Here is a 21232-nt window from a genome sequence, read left to right on the forward strand (position 1 = left end):
AAAAATGTAAATTCTGTCTGTTCCAAACTGACAGAGAGCACAAAACATGAGTTTGTGAAGAACATACTGGCTACTTATTTCAATATTATGAAAGTGAATAAAACTGAAGCTGTCAAGCTCCAAAATGATGCAAAAGCACTGTAAAAGTATTATGATAGTGGTCCATATGTTCAAGAAAAGCAACAATGCATCATTCATAAGCAAATTGTTTTAATGAGCCGGTTAACCATTCTGAATGACAGTTTTCATTTCGTGGTAAACTGGATACATTTTGTTTTTGTTTTTTTGACCTTGTTTATGAAGAACACCATGTATAATCAATTCTTGCAGTGTTTTGACATACACAATGTTGACCACAAAAACTTGACGCTTTATTGAATTTTGGACGGATGAAAGTGAGACTGTGAGGGATAGACAATTGCATGTACTGTGTATGTACTCTTCTAGATCACATGCCATTTTTTATAAAACTCAAGTTTCAAAATTATTTCATGGCGGTTTTGTCTACTGAAAGTTTTTGGAAAGATGTTTATCAGCTGAACTGTTGGCATGTTGTTAAACAACAGTACAATCTATTGAATGCACTGTACTTCTATCCCTCACAGCCTCGTTTTCATTCCTTTCAAAAATTAAATATGGCTCTAGCCTGACTAGGGTCTATACACATCAATACTGCAATCAGAAATCTCTTCACCTTGATAAGTGTTTTTGTGACTGGTACACTAGTGCCTAACTTGTTTCTATTGATCTATGGGTTATGTGTAATTTCACTTCTCAAGTCAATTCATCTCTGCTTTTTGCCTCTGACTAAATGCAGCCACACTGAAGGAAACCATACAGTTTCGTAGCAGCCTGCAGGAATTCTGCCATTGTGATTCACAATGCTTTTTTTTAAAACAAGCATTTTTGCATCGGTGCCACCTCTCCTCCAATTAAACAAAGAGATGGGTAATTGGCAAATGTCCTTCAGGCTAAATTCCCTCCTCGTAACTTACCGCAGCCCACTGGTGGCTTGGCTCTGGAAAGGGGCTATACTTTCACGTCCGCCGACAACTTATCAGTTCCGCTGAACGCTGACACTTTGACGTCCTTGACAGTGCATTATTACTTTTTCATGACGCAACCAGATGCAATTACAGCAACATTCTTGCTGTGTATCCATCCCCAACTGTCAGAAATGAGCCCAGAGTGGAGAAATATCAGAGATAAGACATCAAGCCCACCCAGTTGTTAAGAAGCAGACAGGAGAAGACTGAGAGACAGCGACTTAGGACAGGGGGGTGGATTCATCTTTCCTCTGGGAAGCCAATTTTGTCCTTTTCACACCATGTGTCAAACGAGCGTGAAAATATTTGTGAATTTTTGTTCATTTGCTTGACTTAAAAAGGCGTTTAAGACTAAACGGTGATATAGCCCATGTGTAAAATGGTCAGTGCCACATAAACAAAGAAAATACATTTTTCAATGACATTCACACAGGTCTCAGAGGAGTCACTGACCTCAGGCCAGCAGCTGGCTCACTCCATCAGTGTGATAACCTGGGCTTGGCATCTGTGTCTCTCTCCGTCTGCTCAGAGAACTGCTTTAATGGTCCAGCTCACCCATCCGACCTGCCCTGAACTAAAAAGCATTCAGTATGTTAGATAAATAACTCTAAAATAATAACCTCAGACATGTATTCATAATAAACATCTGTCAAGAGATAAAAAATGTACTGCAACGTATCGATTTAGAGCATCACTTACAGAATTTATAATTATTTAAAAAAGTAAATCCATCAAATCAGATCCCTGATCTATGTTCAGTGCATATATGCTCAGCAGCTGATCATGATGTAAAATTGTGTAAATTGTCACTCCAGCTACACACAGCAATAAATCATATACTTATTCAGTATTTTATTAGTTATGCTACATGATTAATAATACATAAATGTATGATTTTTTTATTTCATTTTAAGCATAAATATGAGGTTTATGCCTAAATTTTTTTTTTTCCAAGATAAATTCCCTAAAAATATATTCTTTCAAGCAGTTTTGCTCCTCAGTCAAATTTGTTTTGATGATTATTAGATATTTTACAGGAAAATAATAGATTAAAATAAGTACTGCATAATAAAACATACCAAATTTAATGTAATTATAGTGCGCTGTGGCAAAATATTTCATGATCTGATAAAGTATCAAAAATGGATTGAATCATCTTCAAAGCAATTGCTTTGTTTTTAATGTTTGAATGTGCACAATCGTTGAAAAGTTTGGGGATTGCATTTATTTTATTAAAATATAGTAAAAACTGAGATATTGTGAAATATTATTACAAATTAAAATAACTGTTTTCTATTTTGATATATTTTAAAATGTAATTTATTTCTGTGATGGACAAGAGGAGTTTTCAGCATCATTACTCTGGTCTTCGGTGTCCTTCAGAAATCATTCTAATTTTCTGATTTATTGCTCAAGAAAGATTTATTATAATCAGTCGTGACGGTTGATCGTGATACTTTTTCATGATTTGTTGATCAATAAATAATAAAAAAATAAATAAAGCATGTATTTGAAATATTTTTTTTGTACTGTCTACTATCACTTTTGATCAATTTAAAATTTTCAATACCTTTTGGTGAATAAAAAGTATTCTTTTTTTTTTTCCAAAAACTTTTTCACAGTGATCATCACAGTGCTTGTTGAAGATAATAGTATCAAACTTTGTTTTCCAGGAGAATCCACTTTCATCAAAGAAGCACTGAAAGTATCACGTTATGAATGCTTATAGCCATCATAAACCTCCTCTTCCATTCTGGTTTCAGCAGTCCACAACGGACCATTACTCTTTTTTTTTTTTAAGCTCACACTCTCAGGTTGTGGATCATCTGAGATGAAATGCTTAAAAGAGTCGTTTTCCTCTCTTGTTCCATCAGAAACCCATAGGAGATCCATTTCTTTCAGGTACAGTAAAAAGGAATAAAAGATTTCTGTGAGGGGCTGTGGGAGAAGCCCATGTGAATAGTGCTTGCTAGATTTTTCCTTCCTGCAGGTATTGATTGCCTCATGCCTGTTCCCTGCCTACAAGTTACAGGGGAAGATTTTGAGCACTGTGACAGGAGAGGAAGAACAGAGGGATGGCTGAAGCTCTGGGAACAAACTCCCCTTCATGTCCCACAGGACTAAAGACTCATCAGCTCTTTCTCCATATTTTGCTCTGTTCATCAATTCTCCTCCACCCTCTTCCCAATCCCCGTCTTGCGGCTTACCATCTCCTCGGCTCTGGTAAGCGATGTCTTGACTGAAGAAGTACAGCTGACTTGTGTGGTTAATGACACCTCAGCGAGCTATTGGTTTTTCAGGGCCTCTGTGTGTTTTTCTCACTGTCTCGCCTCCATCTTCTTTTCCCCTCCATGCCTTGACACTGTTTCTCTCTCTTTCTCTGTCTCTGTCAAGCACAGATTTATTCTGATTGTGATGCGTGGAGAGGAGAGCAGTGTGACTGCTCAGGGATAGGGTCAGTAGGAGGGAGGTGTGTGTACAATAAGAGATAAGATCATGGCTCCCCGGGGGCTTGTTTGGCCCTGTACCCGATCCATCAAACGCATGCTCCTGGTACCAAGGTCAACTCTAATGAGCATTTGCTGGGGTCTTATTCTCGGCACCCCACACCCCTCTACCTCTGTCTTGTGCTGTTTCTTTCACATGTATGCACACACACGTATAGAGTGTGTGAAAATCTACAAATACCTGTACAGTTCAGAAAAGCAGTCAAATTTCACCCCATCGATGGTCTGTTACTTTAAGTTGTTGTATAAACAAGTACAAATATGAATAGTTGCTACTCATATACTACTGATCTAAATCATTTTTGCAAGTATATACTGATCTAAATCCTTTTTTTTTTGGATATGAGTTTCCATAGGGCAGACTCCGTTATGGTGTAAATTAGAAATATTTTGAGCAGCTATAATTATGTATGCATTCTTTTTTAAATATTGTTCAAATAAATAAAGGTGTATTTTTAAGTAAAATTATTAATTAAATTATCATTTAAGTTAATATAGTCTAATTTAAATATATTTATTAAAATTTTAATAAAAACATAAATAATAAAAATAAAATGCTGGTATTCTGTAATAACCAGGAAAAAGATGGAAGTCCTTAAATATCATCCACATTAAGCTGATCTTTAACACTGTCTTGTTTTTTATATGTTAATCAGCAATGTAATTTTAACGAAGTGCTTTTGTTTATTTCGAGGTAAAGAAGTGGTTCTTGGATGCTGCTGAGGAGAGACAAGGGATGCTTCTTTATAGTCTCTGTTCCCACCCTCTCGATCACAGTGATCATCTCTGCTTGGTGAGTGAAAGGCGAGTGTGCTCTAAAACATGTGGCGTGCACTAATGAAGCAATAAAAGCCACGGCTGGGGGTGGGTGTACTGGTGAGGGGGGTTCTGGGAACCAGTCCTAACAATGACAGGTGTGATAATTATGATGTTCTGACCTCACATATTACCTGCGCATCAAATAAGATATAAACCGGATTAAATTTGAGGACTTTGGCATGTGGATGATGCACTGTGCATTAGTACCGAAATACATCATTATGATAACAAGACAGGCCATTCGTACAACAGTCATGTCATCGTCATGAACGTGTCATGTTCAATGACTGAGAGATTGTCAAAGTCACAATTACACGCGAACCCAATGCTGACTGGAAATGAGCTCCATATAAATGTTAAATAGGTCTGCACTAACTCCGACCACTTCCCTGTGTCTTTGGCAGGCTGACCAGACCACCTTCATGAACGCCTACATTCCCTATGTCACTCCTCCCCAACGGCTTCATGATAACATTTAACAATGATTTATCGGCTTGTGAAAACCCTCCCAAATGCCCTGACAGAGGGGATAAGGATGAGGGGCAGTGCACTCTGACACCCCCTGGAGGCCAGGGTATATGGGGCATCTTTACCTCTGTCCAACAGCTTGTGTGTGTCTCCCAGTGGCAGCTGGATGGGACCACCAGCCACAGCAATGCCCACCCACCCCATTATTCTGTAATGGCTGTGCAATGGGCTAACATTGAACTCTGAACCCTTAATGAAAAACCACCTTGGCTCTGTCCCTACTCTACATTTACTTGGCCTTAAAAAAAAGAAGAACTGGCCATAATGGCAAATAGGCATAGAAAATTGATCAAATGTAGCAGTAACAACTTTGACTTTAATACCAAAGAATTCTGTTTCAAATAAATGATGCAAAAATTCTAGAAAAAGCATATTTGTTTCCACAAACGAGCACAACTCGTTCCAACATTGATAATAATAAGAAATCTTTCTCGTGCACCAAATCAGCATATTAGAATAATTTCTGAAGCATCATGTGAACCTGAAGACTAGAGTAATGGCTGCTGAAAATTCAGCTTTGGAATAGAAAATAGACGTTTCAAATTGTAATAATAGTATTCAGTATCGCTGTTTTTACTGTATTTTTGATCAAATAAATGCAGTCTTGGTGAGCATAAGAGGCATCTTTCGAAAACATAAAAAAATCTTACTGACCCTAAATTTGAGTCGTAACATTGTTTGTTTTATTCTGATCCATTTATAATGTTTATGCTTATGCATTTTTTGAAAGATTTTCCTAAAAAAAATAGTTTTGTGGTTCTTTTTTTCACCCAAAAATCCCAAATATTCTCTCATTAATTACTCACCCTCATCTTCGGAAAAACAAATTAAGATATTTTTGATGAAATCCGAGAACTTTCTGATCCTGCATAGACAGCAATGCAATTGACACTGATCAAGTCCCAAAAAGGTAGTTAGGACATCATTAAAATAGTCCATGTGACATTAGTGGTTCAACCGTAATTTTATGAAGCTACAAGAATACGTTTTGTTCACAAAGATAACAAAAATAATGAACTATCCCTTTAAAGAACCACAAAACTCTCAAAATATTTTTTTCAGGAATTTAAAAAAAAAAATTCCATAAGCATAAACATTTGTGAAAAAGGAGATTTTGAATATATGTGGCTCTTTGTTTGCTCCTCACCACAGATGTCTTCCATGAACTCTGTCTAGAGTCATAAGTCGCTGGGCTGCAGATGAACTTGAACATGGAGGGAGGATAGTGAGTGGGGGGAGTCAGAGGTCAGGGGTCAATTTGTAAGTAGTTCTTCCTTTGGTCTTTACTAATAGAGTTTTTAGATATTGTACATTTTAATGTGATGTTTTAAAGTTTAATCGCCAACAAAGCTTAGATTTTTCCATATTCTCTCTGTTTCAATGTGGATTAAATAGCTACAAAATATCCACTCCATTAAAAGAAAACAGCACTCAGAATATCCAATTGTTTGTTTACACGCTGTATAGCAAACAAATACAACATTTTCACATTAAAAATCTATCAGATTGCTGAATACGATGATTTCAGGTCGGTGGTGTAGAATGTGATTCCACCTGCAGAGATGAGAGGCAGAAGGTTTTTTTTTTTGTACTCTGTGAGGTGGTTGTAGCAGAAGTCAGGTAGGGTCAGCTCTTCTTCTGCTTGGTTCTCTGAGGAATCACCATATCAATATCTCTCTGAGCGTGCATTTTTGAGAAGAAACACTCGAAGTGATGAGTGCTGAACAGCCTGTAGGCCTCCAGAGACCAAATCAAACTCTGTGTTTCCTGTAACCTCAGCACCATGGGAAGTGACCACCCGTGCTCCCGCACACACACAGAATAACGACGACCTGCTCTCCTCTGTCCGACGATGTGAGCCACTGCTCCAGATGGTTTTACACAAAGTGATTATTTCTTTGTCAAACATCCCTTCGATACTCACACACACACACACCGTTTTTTCCCTGAAGCAGTCCGCGACCCCCAACCCGTTCAGTCCTAGCCCACTACGGCTAGGCCTCCAATTAAATCAAAAGTGGTTTGTTTTTATTGGTATTTTGCGCTGACAAGTGGGCTATCATCCTGACGACTCTACCTGTCAGTGAGCAACTAAAAATCCTCAGTTGACAATGCCCAATGCTTCCAATTAGGAGAGAATCAGACTCCTGGCGTGCTAGCGATCTTTCCACCCTCCCCCAAGGCCCTTCCTTAAACCCCCACCCTCTGGCACCCCCATCTTTCGGCACTCGCCCCACCGGTTTCTGCCATTTCGCTCTCTCATTCTTGCTTCCTTCATAATTTTCCCCTTCGCTTTTTTCAAGGTAGGTATATCTCCTCGGCAAATTACTGACACAAAACGGGGTGGCGCACTGGCGGTCCCGAGCCTGAGTGCTGGCGGTCCCGAGCCCCCTGTCAGCTTTAATGAGCCAATAAAGGTATATTTCTCCAGCATGAATGCGCTAAAGTCTTTCTTGTGTGACAGCTGACTGGGAAATGTGAGTGTTAACCTTATAAAAGATTCAGCGGGTCTCATTATTTTCTGTCAAATCTCGCACCTGATGGCTTTAAGGTGCATTATTTGCATCGCTGACTGGTCCAGGGTGTGCCCGTTTTTTTCCCAACAATGTTTGTTTGTTGACTTAAGTCAACATTTCTTTCCTTCTACATGTCTCTTTTTTATCGCAAGGCATGTTTTACTCAATGTTTCGAAATGACAGCGATGCCAAAGTTTATCCAGGAACGTCGTACCACTTTCCTGAACATATCCAAATATATATTTAACAAACATGGAACAGAATAAATAAATGAAGTTCAAAACATTGTTTTCACCCGAGGTGAGGTGAGATCAAACGACTTTGAAGCCTCTTGCCAATCATCTCCTCTGCATCTCCCTCAAATCTTCAAACAATCAGAGGATGTACGTTAAATACAAGTGTTTGAGTGACAGATTTTTAGAGGGCGTTTCTGTGCATCTCCATTTAGTGTTTCAAGCTCCTGATTTTCTTTCCTCTGCATTAATTGTTCATTCTGTGCACTGTGCAACTTGTGTAACATTGTGGCATTTGCTGTGGCTGAAGCAATCTATGATTTTGTATGGCCAATGTCAATCACTAAAACTTAATCAGCGTTATAAGTCATATAACGATATTAAAAAATAATACAAGTTATGAAGTGGTGTCAGTACGACTTCTTGCAGAATCTTGCTTTTAAAAGTTCAAAGTCTTAACATTGCATATATATATATATATATCTATATCTCAAATGTTTATTTTACATTGTATATTTTTATATTGTGTTCACTCGTGTATTCTCTATCCATTAGACCACGACTGCCCTAATATATAGGACTTGTAACCCGAAGGTCGTGGGTTGGAGTCTCAGGTCCGGCAGGGATTGTAGGTGGGGGAGTGAATAACCAACATTCTCTCCACCCTCAATACCACGACTGAGGTGAGACCCTTGAGCAAGGCACCGGACCCCCAACTGCTCCCCGGGCGCCGCAGCATTGGCTGACCACTGCTCCGGGTGTATGTTCACTACTGTGTGTACACTTGGATGGGTTAAATGCAGAGCACAAATTCCGAGTACGAGTCACCATACTTGGCCACACACCACTTCCCTCTTAAAAATAAAGATGATTAAAAGGTTCTTCACAGCGATGCCATGGACCATTTTTTGTTCCACAAAGGTTCTAAAGAACCATCTCTTTCTTACCTTTTTATAATCTGAAGAACCTTCTTTTGCCACAAAGAACCTTTTATGACACAGGAAGGTTCTTCAGATGTTAAAGGTTCTTTGTGGAACCATTTAGACAAAAAAGGTTCTTCGATGGCATTGTGAAGCACCTTTATTTTTAAGAGTGCATTTATGTTATTACTATTATATTTATGTATTTACTTAATAGTTATACCCATTACTTATACAAGCTTACACATGGCCTGACCATAAAAATGAATCTGAGTCATTTTTATTTAATGACATATAATAAATAAATTTAGCTTGACTTTGCAAATAAATCAGAGGACATGTGCTGTCTTTAAATGAAAACATTGCTTGAGCCATTAAGGATTTTGACTGTTTGGACAACTGAAGGAAAACCAATGCAGTGCAGTAGCCTTAAAAAAGCAGCCATTAAGCAATTTGTTATTTATATGGGTTATCTGATAATAGATTAATTTCATTTAACACTTTAGGTTTAAACTGATTTTCTTTAATCATTAAGCTTTAGTGCACCTGTTGTCACTGAACTAAGAGGTCTGAATTTTCTTTATCTTACAAATAAAGCTCAAAACATGCCATAGATAAATAACCCCTGTCACGGCCTGCCACAGAGACTAAAAAAGAAAAGAAAAGAAAAATCCCCATCACACGCAGTGGGCATCCTTATATGTGCCTCTAAACTAAAGTGAGTGCGCTTGCACCCCGCCTCATTGTGACAGCTTGCAGCCGCGTTGACAGCCCTTGGGAGCGGGGAGCGGATTCACTAACCTGCCGTTGTCTGCGGCCGAACAGCGCTTCCAATCTGCTGTTCTGATGGGGGGGCTCGATTATTGGGACCTGTCGAAAAAAACACGAGGGGCTAACTGTTTTGAGAGAAAGACGTGAAAGGCAGGACAATAGTTTTTCATGCATGTTAGAGTTTTGTGTCACGCTGGGCTTTCAGAAAGAGCAGTCGCCCTCATTATTGCTCATTAACATTGCATATATTACGATTAGATACTTGTTATGAACTAAACGACACGGTTGTTCGATAATCGCGTTTTGTGCTTTGGAAAAAGAAAAGAACACTAAAGTATCAAGCGTCAATGCAACAGACTGCCTTGTAATTTAAGCTATATAGCCTAAGCACAAATAAAACTTTTACTCTGATCTCGATGATTAATCATAGAAGTAATAATGACTTATTAGCCAATAATAATTATTATTATTTTTTACATTACCAGTCATTATTATTACTAGAGTTATTGTTGTTTCTGTGGTTTGTATATTTTTGATAGTAGTGTTACTACATTTTAAATAAGACGACTGTTCAACTTATTGTTAAGGCGATATATGTGAGTATATATTATGTTTAAAGTGTGTAAAAAATACTAAAATACTTTTCTTGCATCTACAGTACACTTTAGTGTAAACAACGTAATCATTCTTTTCATTAGCATGTTTTAAAAAAAAATATATATAGTGTAGTTTTAAATGACAAATTTCAAGATTTAAATCCAGAACAAAAGGTTTCTCTTCATTATAAAGGTCTATGTAAATTTGTAAACTTAATCAAATATAATGAAACAGTCATGAGGGTCTAAAGGGGCCCTCTATATTTTATGATTTTCATGTCACATGACACCAAAATGGCTTCCTGTATGTTGATTATGCCAAGCTGCCTTTGATTTGACCGACAAATATATATATATATATATATATATATATATATATATATATTTACATACACACACACACACACACACACACATATATAAAGGTAATATTGTATATAATAATAATAATGTATGTATTGCTTCACTGCTTATTGTTTTATAATGCAAAACTGCGTATGTCTTTTTTTTGTTCTCAGAAATGTTTCAGAATTCATCGTTTTAATGAGACTTTATTTTTAGTATTATATAGCTATATATACACCAATAAAATATTTCATACTTAAAGTCCCTCAAAAAGAAAATAAATGAATAAATAAAAAAATCAAATGGCTTAAATACAGAAACTTAAATTGTTAATTATAGCAAAAGTGTATATCATTTTGAGTATGAACTAAATTATTAATATATTTTGAATAAAAATGAACGTCACGTTATTGACCCTTTTTCTAATATAAATGACATAACTTTATAGCCTAGACGTGTAGCTAACTGTGCGCCTTAAAAATATTGTAATGAAAATTAAATATATATGAAAATCAATGATATTCAACGGGAGAAACTATAAGGGAAATATTTGAGAAAAATGGCCGAATTGTGAGAAAGTGGTCAAGACGCTAGGAGGAGAGGAGAGAAAGACCTCCCCACTCCTCATAATAACCCCATTATAAGGCTCATCAATGATGTAATGAAAGCAAACAGTGTGAAAATTGCCTGTAAACATTTGGATCCGAGTCTCATAATGAATTCAGTGTCTCTTTTAATCAAAGTGGGCGACCTGTGGGGAGGGGTTTATTGGGCGTGGGGGGGTCCGTTTTCCTCTTAGCGAGCCAGTCAACACCCCAAAACACCTCCTAACCAATGGAAGCGAGTCGCTGGGGACTCACGTGGAAGGGGTGCCCTTAAAAACCTAGCCACTGAGTTGTGCACAAGTTCATTTGTTAGGCTTTATCTGACTTTCCGTTCCCCAATGTGTCTATTTAACCTGCATTACCTCATTTGCGTTTCTGTCTTCTCACAGCATTTTTTCAGCGCTCTACCGTCCAACGCTTTCGCATTGCATCACCTGCGCCGGCACAGAATGCACTTGTCTTTTCCATCCGGATTCGACTCTACTCGCCAGAGCGAACTACCTTTGAACTGATGAAAATTTGAGCTGCTCAATAGACGCGAGGCTCGAGCAGACGCAGCTTCGCTTCTGTCCGTGGTGCTGAAATGCGCGCTCTCTAAGTAGGCTATCTTGTGGTTTTACACTAACACTGTTACTTCAGAACAGCTTTTTGAAATAATTTGATAAATAATTCAAAGGTACCATCGATGTGTCTCGCGTCTTCGAGAAATACCGGGATTGAAAAAATAGTTAATTAAATTTTCCAGCCGAGAGTATATTTAGGCTGTATCGATTTTTTTTTTTTTTTGTGAGGAGTGAGTGAGGAGCTAAAGGGAAAAAAAAAATTGGAGGCAGGATCTGTGTGTACTTAATACAGAACCTCCTCAAGAAACCTCCTTTTCCTTTTTTAAACTTAAACTAAAACTCCTCAAGGAAGAAGAAAGTTTTTTTTGTTTTTTTTTCCCAGACAGGGGATGAATATTTCTCATTTCCGATTCTGCTTTGGATTTTCCTCCTGGATAGATCGCTATTAAATCGAGCGCCATTCACGCAGAACTTGCTTGAATACAGATGATAATCTGAACAGGGGCTTCACGCAAGCAGCAGTGTGGAGATGGAAGCGTCCACCAACGGCTCCAGTTTTGGAATCGACTCCCTGCTATCCCACAGGCCCGGAAGCCCACTCATCGCGAAGGGGGACAGTTTGGTAGGAGAATGCCGGTCACCGCTGGAGTTCAGCCCCAGGTCAGACTTAGAGAGCGGTTGTTCTTCTCCTCCGTCCCCGCGGCGGGAGTGCGGTGAGGATGCGGCGCAGAGACAGGGTCACCCGCTCGGGCTCGCGTCCCATTTGCAGCACGGGCCGATCTCCGCTGGATCGCAACCTCGGACTGTCACTTCATCCTTCTTAATAAGAGATATTCTGGCTGACTGTAAACCCTTAGCGGCGTGTGCTCCTTACTCCAGTAATGGCCAGCCGACTCAGGAGGCAGGGAGACTGGCATCTAAAATCGCAGACGACTTCATTGAAAAGATCCACAGTAACTCGTCGTCAGACAGTGAATACAAAGGTAAAAATATCACTCCGCTTTTAGTGATATTTTAAAATAATTGCACATGAACTAGAACTTGACACATTTGTATAGCATAGAGTTAAGCAGGTTGGATTTCTGACTAGGCTACCCTATAATTTGGGGATAAAATAAAAAGCTTAAACTAGAATTATAATGAAACTGCAAAAATGCAGTTTTAATGCTTTATTGTTCATTCATTTCGTTCATTTATTGGCATTGTTTATATAAAAGACAATAGATTGTGATATGACTAGATAGATATACAGACAGAAATAGGCTAATGCACATGGTATAAGCATTTTATAAACAAAACATTTTACAATAAACTCTCGTAAAATATTTTTAAATCAACAAATGCATTTGTCGTTTGTGCAAAAATCGTGCAAGAATTGCTCATTTTTGTTTACGTGAACTAATCACTATATTGTAAATTTGAACTTGCTTATTCATTTAAAGCTTATTGTTAGGTGCAGGGCAAAGGAAGTCGAACAGATAAACATCATCAGCAAGATTCATTAAGGATTTGTTCAGGTGAAATTACATCTGAGGAGAAAAAAGTGTGAAAGATCGCTTCCTGTGACATAACATTAGATTGATTTCATGATGTTAACTCGTAAAGGTCAATGACAATTGATAAATGTGGGAATATGCCCTTACTAAATAAGAAAATTAATGCTATTTTTATAACAATTTGTTATTACAAAGAAAGAAATTGTATTATATGCACGTGTTTGTGGTTGTTGGTGTCCATGTGTTTGGCCTATACTGAAGACTGCTATTGTCGTTGCTGATTCTGATAATTTTGTAAAAGTCTTATCACCAAAATGTTGCTCTCTTACTGGAAGTAGGGCACGATGGGTCTCAACTATTCGCCTACCTTCTACTCTCACATCATGACATTATTAGCTTGGCAAGTCTATAGGCGCGGTGATCAAAATGAATGCTCTCCAAATCAAAGCCGTTCCATCTCCAGAGCGCTTGTAAAGAGTGTGTGAGCCGCTTTGATTTTTGCCTTTTTACCCCCTTATATTTCAGGGATTTGATGCAATTTGTCCCAGTGCTAATCAGATTTGTAACGCACAGGGTCGGTCCGCTCTTTATTTCGCTCTTATCCCCGGCTCTGTGAAGTTTCTCCGGTCTCGGTTGAAAGGTTTCCATCCCTTGTGGCTCAATTAGCCGGATTATTGTGCTCCTTGAGAGACGACTCAACTACTCGACTGGCAAGGTCTCTCGCGTCGTGTCCCTCTCTTTCTGGGTTCAGAAAGAAAATAGTTTGGTTTAGACAGGGAGAGAGGTGTGAATTAAATATCACAACCCTCGTGCATTCACATTCTGAAAATAAAATCTGAAAAATGCATGACAGAATTACAAGCACGCTCGGGACCATCAGAGGATATGTGGAAACCTTTGACACCAGAGCATGTGATAACTTGCCAAAGCAGGGTCTACTGAAACACTTGGGCTAACTACCTCATGCTAATCAGTGCCCTTTCGTTCCATGTGATGTTTCAGTGAAAGAGGAGGGCGACAGGGAGATCTCGAGCAGCAGAGACAGCCCGCAGGTTCGCCTGAAGAAGCCACGGAAAGCGCGGACCGCCTTCACAGACCATCAGCTCGCCCAGCTGGAGCGCAGTTTTGAGCGTCAGAAGTATCTGAGTGTGCAGGACAGGATGGAGCTGGCAGCCTCTCTCAACCTGACCGACACGCAGGTCAAAACCTGGTACCAGAACAGGAGGTGAGCATGTGGTCAGCTGGAAACAAATGCTTGAGTACATCCCAGCAACATTAAATAAGGGGGGAAAATTGCAGAAATTATATATGTCATTTTATAACTTCATTTTTGCCGTGCTGGCATTGTTTATTTTTAAAAGAAAATGTACTTGGGTGTATAGGCCTGTCATATTATTTTCCTTTGATTTATAAGTCTCCTGCCAGGCAATAATACATGCCAGGTAATGTGGTTGCACTAAAAGTGAAGGAAATGCTACTGAATAAATCTCGTTTAAACAAATTATTTAGCTTTTCATTTTTAAACGGGCTCAAAGATTCACATTCTTATTTTATAGCTTGAAAAAGAACTACAAAATGGAACAGAAATAAGACAATAAAAAACAAAACAAAATGAAGATATTCTATATTAAGAAAATTAGCAAAAATCTAAATAGATATATTGTACTTCTACAAGTGGTTTATTTGCATATTTCCCATTCGCAGCATCTAATTTTGTGCCATTTGAAATTAACACACAGCATTTTATCCACGAATGTTGCATGCGTCCTCTATGAAATAAAATTAATTACTGAAATATTTGTGACATTTGCTGCCTGCTTTTTACATTGTCTTGTCTATATTCTATTTACACAATTAATGAGAATTAAATATCAAAATACTTAAGGAAAGTTTTCCATTGCTCGTTCCCATCATATTGCAATTCATATAGACTAATTCATCTTTTTGATGTAAGTGACAAAGCTCTAACGATGTTCTATTTGAACGTAAATCATATTATTATTAAATTGTGTGGTTAACTTAAAAACAGAAGATAAAGAAACAGAGGATTCAGTTTTTATTTCTCTTAACTCTTTGGGTTTTATGTTTCGCTTGGGAATTAGCATGCAAGACAATACACGTATAGCCTACTCTGTGAATATGTGTTTTCTTTTTATCACAGCTTTTACGACCAGAAGATAAAACACTAGTCGTAGAATAATTTCAATTTTATTTTTATATAGCCTACTAACATAATTCTTTTTCGTCTTGGAAAAAAGGACAAAGTGGAAGAGGCAAACGGCGGTCGGACTGGAGTTGTTAGCGGAGGCTGGAAATTATTCTGCGCTGCAAAGGATGTTCCCTTCGCCGTATTTCTACCCTCAAAGCCTGGTGTCGAATCTGGACCCTGGAGCAGCGCTCTACTTATACAGGGGACCTTCGGCGCCCCCGCCGGCGCTGCAGCGTCCTCTCGTTCCCCGAATTCTTCTGCACGGTCTCCAGGGCGTCAACGAGCCGCCGCCGCCTCTGCCCCCCCTCTCCGGTGTGTTACCCAGACCGACCCCACCACGATGAACGGCACGATTCGGACTCGTTGCAATACATGGCAGCTTTGAACTCCACCATCAAAAAAACTCTTTTACTGGTGACAAAATATTCGAGAAATTTTACGAAGCCACAAAAACAAACTGAGACATTTTTAAACTTTATTTAATTATTTATTTTACTTATGTTTATTTTGATTGCATTTTTTTGTTTAGCCTAAATGTTCAAATCTGGAGAAAACAAATACAGACCGTTACTGAACGCAATAATAACGGGACATGATAGATACTACAGGGACATTTCGTTTCACAAATTATTATTAGCCTACTATTATTTTAACTAGTCAATATTACAAATGTGAATTGTTGCTGCATCCCTGACGCAAAGAATATTTAAATGGTAGATTCATATTTAATTATCCTGAGATGAAATCCAGGTCATAGCCTAAATCGTGGGCTTTGTAGTGACCCTCTAAAATGTACAAAGGAAAAGAGGTGTAAATAAGAATATTTTGTTTTATGTCGAAAGACAAATCTCGAATTTTCTCTTTTTGTATCATATTTCCAAGCCTTACTTTAACAGGTGAGACTGACGTGAGCAGCACATTAAAACCCGACACGTCTCTACAAAATGAAAAAGCAACTTAAATGAAGAAGTGTCACTTTATTAATTATCGATCGATTATTTTTGTGCTGCTTTTTTCGTTTCTATATTCCTGCACAACTGCCAGTAGTATCACTTTGATGTTGACGTTAAAACGCCAAGTCTTCGTTTCAGATCACTTGTGATCAATAAGACGTCTGAAAGTAGATGACATGCAAAGTGTTCGCCCAGGCATTGTGCAATAACTGTGTGTAAAGCCGTTGAAATATCTTGTCATTCTTTCTGGTGAAGCTGTATATTGAGAATAATGATTTGTGAAGTAACGATTCTCGTAATTCCAAATGATTTTCGTTCGTGCCCCCGTGTGCTTAGCGGTGTGAACTTCTTGGAAACTCTTAAACTGCTGGATGTGCGGCGGAGGGTGGTCTTTAAGCAAGGAGAATTACTTTTATAAATGTGCTAATAAAGATCTTTCATTAATTTACCACTGACTGAGAATGTGGAGGTAGCCTATACAAATACTGGGTAAATACACACTCGTGTTCTCATATAGACAATTCAATTACACTAAACCAACAGCCAAAATAAAAGGTATGCAGGTGCATAATGCGCGCGCCAGACCTGTACATTGACACTATAAATGTATGAATTAAGAAAATTGCTATTGCCAAAACAAAAACCAGAACTTCATGCAATCAATGCATGATGTGTTACTTTTTTTGCAGTCAGAATCTTACCTTTTGACAAATTTACATGGATACTCATTTTGTATAACTACCTGGACGATATTTCTAATTCAGGAATAATTTCACGAGAAAATAAACCACATTTTGAATTTGTGGTAAAGCGATAAGTGGGCCAACGCTAATGTATAATTTTGTAATTTGTATAAAAGATAAGATAAAGGACACATGCAGGTTAAATTGTCTTAAGGTTTCGTTTTTAAAAGTTACGAAGGACTAAGTTTCAACATGTAAAAAAAAGGAAGAAAAGTAAACCAATAAAATAGCCTACGCGTATTAGTTACACTGATGTCAAGTCACTGCTTTTAAAATGTATCCAGAAATTTAATGAAAAGTAAAAGTTTGCTTATGAAAATAAACGTAAACAAACGCTGTGATGGCAATATCATAAAATTCGAGCTCACAGAACTCTATAACTGGCAAATGTGTTATAATCATTTTAAACATGACTGTCAGACACTTTGCTCAAACCCCACACTATTTGGTTAGCATCGTGGATTTAATTTGTCGAACCTACGAAAAAAAAAAGTTAATAAGAATGTCGCACCCAAGGAAGTGAACATTCACCTCCCTAACCTTTCAGAAACGCCTGGAGATTTGGGAACTTAATTCTACCTTCATATCTTAAAGTTTAACGCGACTACCTCTTATTAACAGGTCACATTTGAAATATTTTGATCATGAATCATATGAACCGGTCTCAATAAAATTTAAAACGATGTTCATTTTATTGGCAGCACGATCAAAGGGAAATACTGAGAGATTGGACGTTGCTTGTGGGTACTGATCTCGTTCTCTCTCACGCACACACACACGCACACACACGCACACACACACACACATACTCAACACTTGTCAGCCTACATGGTCTGGTGTCTACAAGAGTAAAGTGACAGACTTTTTTGCACTCTTAAAACAGCAGCATGCATCACTAAGCAAGCGGAGTCATTTCATTTAGTTTTCATAAACAATATGTGGATGAAATATTAATGGTCACCTAAGTGTGTAATTGTTCAAGTGCCCTAAATGATCCCATTTGGAAATGGATTGTTTCCATACCCTTTCTTGAGAGTGTTGGTTTGCTGCTCTTTGCCAAACGGCCCCAACAGCTGGTCACCGGGCAGTGCTGACTGCGGCTCGGATCAGCAAGGGGACATCTGGTCAGCGGCATGACGGGACCCCCTTCATCCCCCCTCCGTGAGCCTAAGACTGACTTTAACCCAACCATGAGACCGGTCCGTAAAGCTCAGGGTTTAGGGACCGCTCTGACAGGGCGACTGAATGGGATATTAACGAGCAGACAAAAGACCTTAATAGCTTTTAATTGAACGTCGATAACGTGTGATCAGTTGGGCTCCTGCTGCAAACTTTCGCATAGCACATGTCATCCTGCGTCTCATCGTTGGGCTCCTGCCCATGAAACACTAAGAAGAGAGAGAGAAAGCATTTTAAGAACGTTTCAAAAATGAATCGCTTGTTATTGAGGCGAGGAAATACGCAACATTTTTTTATTTTTTTTATTTTTTTTTAAGTACAATTTCAAAGTACCATATATCTAATGGAAAACAACACTAATAAAAAGTGCCAATAATGCTTATAAAATAATAATTGCAATACACGCAATAAAATACACCAGAATGAAATGTTAACCAAGGCATTACAAGCAATTTAAGAAATGTTCGTTTTTCTTTAAAACACATGCGCACGCGAAAATAAAATGACATATCAATTCAGATCAAACATTTAAATTATCACATGGATCTGCACATGATCCAAAAGAGGCTGATGACCCCCCTCAATATTTATGAAAAGGGTTATTCTTGCGAAGTGCGCAGCTGATTGCAAGAAAAGCTCCTCGGTCTTGTTAATAGACGCAGAGATTTTTGCATGTGAAAGGATAGTGGTAAATCCCTCGGCTCTTACCGAGGATTGTCCCCGGCTCAGGGTTAATGAAGTGCGGATAGAGTCTCGCTGATCTCGCGACAAACAAAAACACAACACGGAGAGCTTAGAGCCGCAAGATCAGTGACTCTGATTAAGCTCATTGACTCAGAATAAAAACCAAACAAAACAGCCTTCAGATGAAATTAAGAGTCAATCAAAGTGCAATTTGCATCCTGTTTTGGGCGACTGTCTTTTTCCCATGTTTTTCTGACGATTGCCATTTTTTGTCACGTTGCTTTAAATGAAATTCAGAGCAAGGAACACAAACATCAGCACGTTCATTATGTCCTTTCTCTCTGTTTATTTGCTGGACTTTGAAACAAACCTGATTCGAAACAAAACTTCAGATTTAATTTAAATTTATTTAAATGTATAAAAAGTATAATAATAATAATAACAGATACATTGGTATAGGGTAAAAAAAAGTATTTTACCTAAACAGAGACAAAATATAAATATTATTTGAGCAGAGAAATAGTATGGATAGTTATACATCTAAAGCTTTAAATTAGACTATTAATATTAACTAGAAAGATACAGAAATGTAAAAGGTATTAATTTATGGCCGGAATAATATTAACTTGGCGTTACAATTAAAACCTACCTACATAAAGCTCGGAAATTAATTTTATTTTCATTCATTTACATTTATTATTATTTAATTTTAAAAAAATCTAAATCACTTGTATTATTAATCAAAATGATCAGTTTCCTAAAAATAATTCTGATCACACTAAATGGAAAATCTTCATTCTAGCTCAGGTGTGGATGAAAATCTGGGAAACTGGGACAGCGATGGGCAACGAGATCAGTGGCACCTGCTGCAGGGTCACGACACCCGTGACCCCCAGGGGAAGGTGGTTGGGACGCTGTTGCTGTGTTACCCTACTCACATTTGTCCTCTGCATAAACCTGGCCTGAGAAACAAGGGGAAATGCTGTTGGAATAAAAAAAACAAAGTGTAAAAAAGATCTGAATCAGCAACACGCACGGACACATTTAGGAAATGGGGGGGGGGGGGGGGGGGGGTACAGTGAAACAATAGAAAGAGACAGAAAGTAGACAGCGAGTGGATCCCAAGGTACTGTCTTGGGTATCAAATCCAATCCTTGCCTCAAGGTATACGAAGGGTGGAGGTATAAAGGCCTCAGAGTGAGGTAGCGAGATAACTCAGTAATCATTCCTCCAATAAAACCCAAAGCATTTCTAAAGTTGGGTCAGGGGCAAAAGGATTGACATACCAATCTTGGCAAATAATGAAAACACTCTTCCCGCAGTCCGGGAAAAAGAGCAAAGAGTCCACGTGGAAAAGAATAGTGGACATAAAAGGTGCTTGTTGCAGAAATCCCCTGCAGTCAGCAATAACAGTCATGTTCGTCCCAGCAGGGGACAATGTAAAGAACACTGGTATTAGGTGACAGGCTGATTATCTAATCAATAAGGGCGAACTGTCGTAGAGCCATCGGTAACCCCCTGCTAGCGCTGTTCCATCACACAGATGAGTGAACAAGCAGAGAACTGTCCCATGGGAGCGTTCGCTACCCCGGAGGATGTAGACAGCGCTAACAACATCCACCCCTTCCACCCCCAGGCCTAACAGAGGGGCACTAACACCATCCCTCTCTATACTGACACCCAATGGCTGGGATAAATACAACCCTGTGGACATAAGCTGCACAAGCAGAACTTTATTCTATTTTAACACCATTATGTTGGCATTTGTCAAAAAATTCCGTTATGGATAAGAATATTAATAATAACAGTAATGAATATTGTTGTTCTCTTTACTAATAAATCCTTGTGGACTTTCGACTGCTGCAATGCTGTCACAATCCCAACATGCAGTATGTACATATGAAGTAGTTCTTCAGTGTTTGGGCTCATTTAAAGTGGATTAGGTTTGAGAAAGAGGAACTTTCTGGAGAACCTCTGCGTACCCCTGGGTCAGAACGCTGGACCCCGCGAGCCCCTGAGTCTCATAAACATAAAGGAAGGAATGGGTATGAATAAAGGATGAGGCAGGGTATACATGTATTTTTAACACCCTTCCGTGTGAAGTCTGGCAGGAGAATGCATTTTGGTTTTGTGAGGGGGAAGGAGGCAAAGGGAGGGGTGGGCAATGTGTTTTTATTTGTTTTGTTTTTTGTCATTTGTGTTATTGTGTAGAATACGGCTGTAAGGACTGTGAGATAGAACTTCCTGTGGGGATGAACCTGAAATTTCAATGACAACCTTTGTTTTAAATATATGTGATACAAAAAAATTATATTGAACATGTCAATAAATTTATTGAATTTAATAGATATATAATATTATATAACATATTATATATTACATATAATATTCATGTATAATTAACAAATATTACATATATACTTATACATATCGTTTGTATATACTGTAAATTAATTAGAAATGATTGATGTAAATTACATATAATACAAATATATATTAAAATAAATAAATATATACTT

At 38.2% G+C, this 21232-nt stretch overlaps 1 protein-coding gene across 1 annotated transcript; it reads left to right on the forward strand.

The window, feature by feature from the left end:
* Positions 1-11978: 11978 nt before the first annotated feature.
* LOC306861970 (barH-like 1 homeobox protein) lies at positions 11979-16554 on the forward strand (the record flags this gene model as incomplete). Its single annotated transcript, XM_079404525.1, has 3 exons — positions 11979-12432; positions 13948-14170; positions 15204-16554. The coding sequence occupies 3 exons, from the start codon at positions 11979-11981 to the stop codon at positions 15496-15498; spliced, it is 972 nt and encodes a 323-aa protein (XP_079260651.1). The 3' UTR covers positions 15499-16554.
* Positions 16555-21232: the final 4678 nt, after the last annotated feature.

This window comes from Barbus barbus (genome assembly GCF_936440315.1).
Source record: "Barbus barbus genome assembly, chromosome: 43".
Lineage (NCBI taxonomy): Eukaryota > Metazoa > Chordata > Actinopteri > Cypriniformes > Cyprinidae > Barbus > Barbus barbus.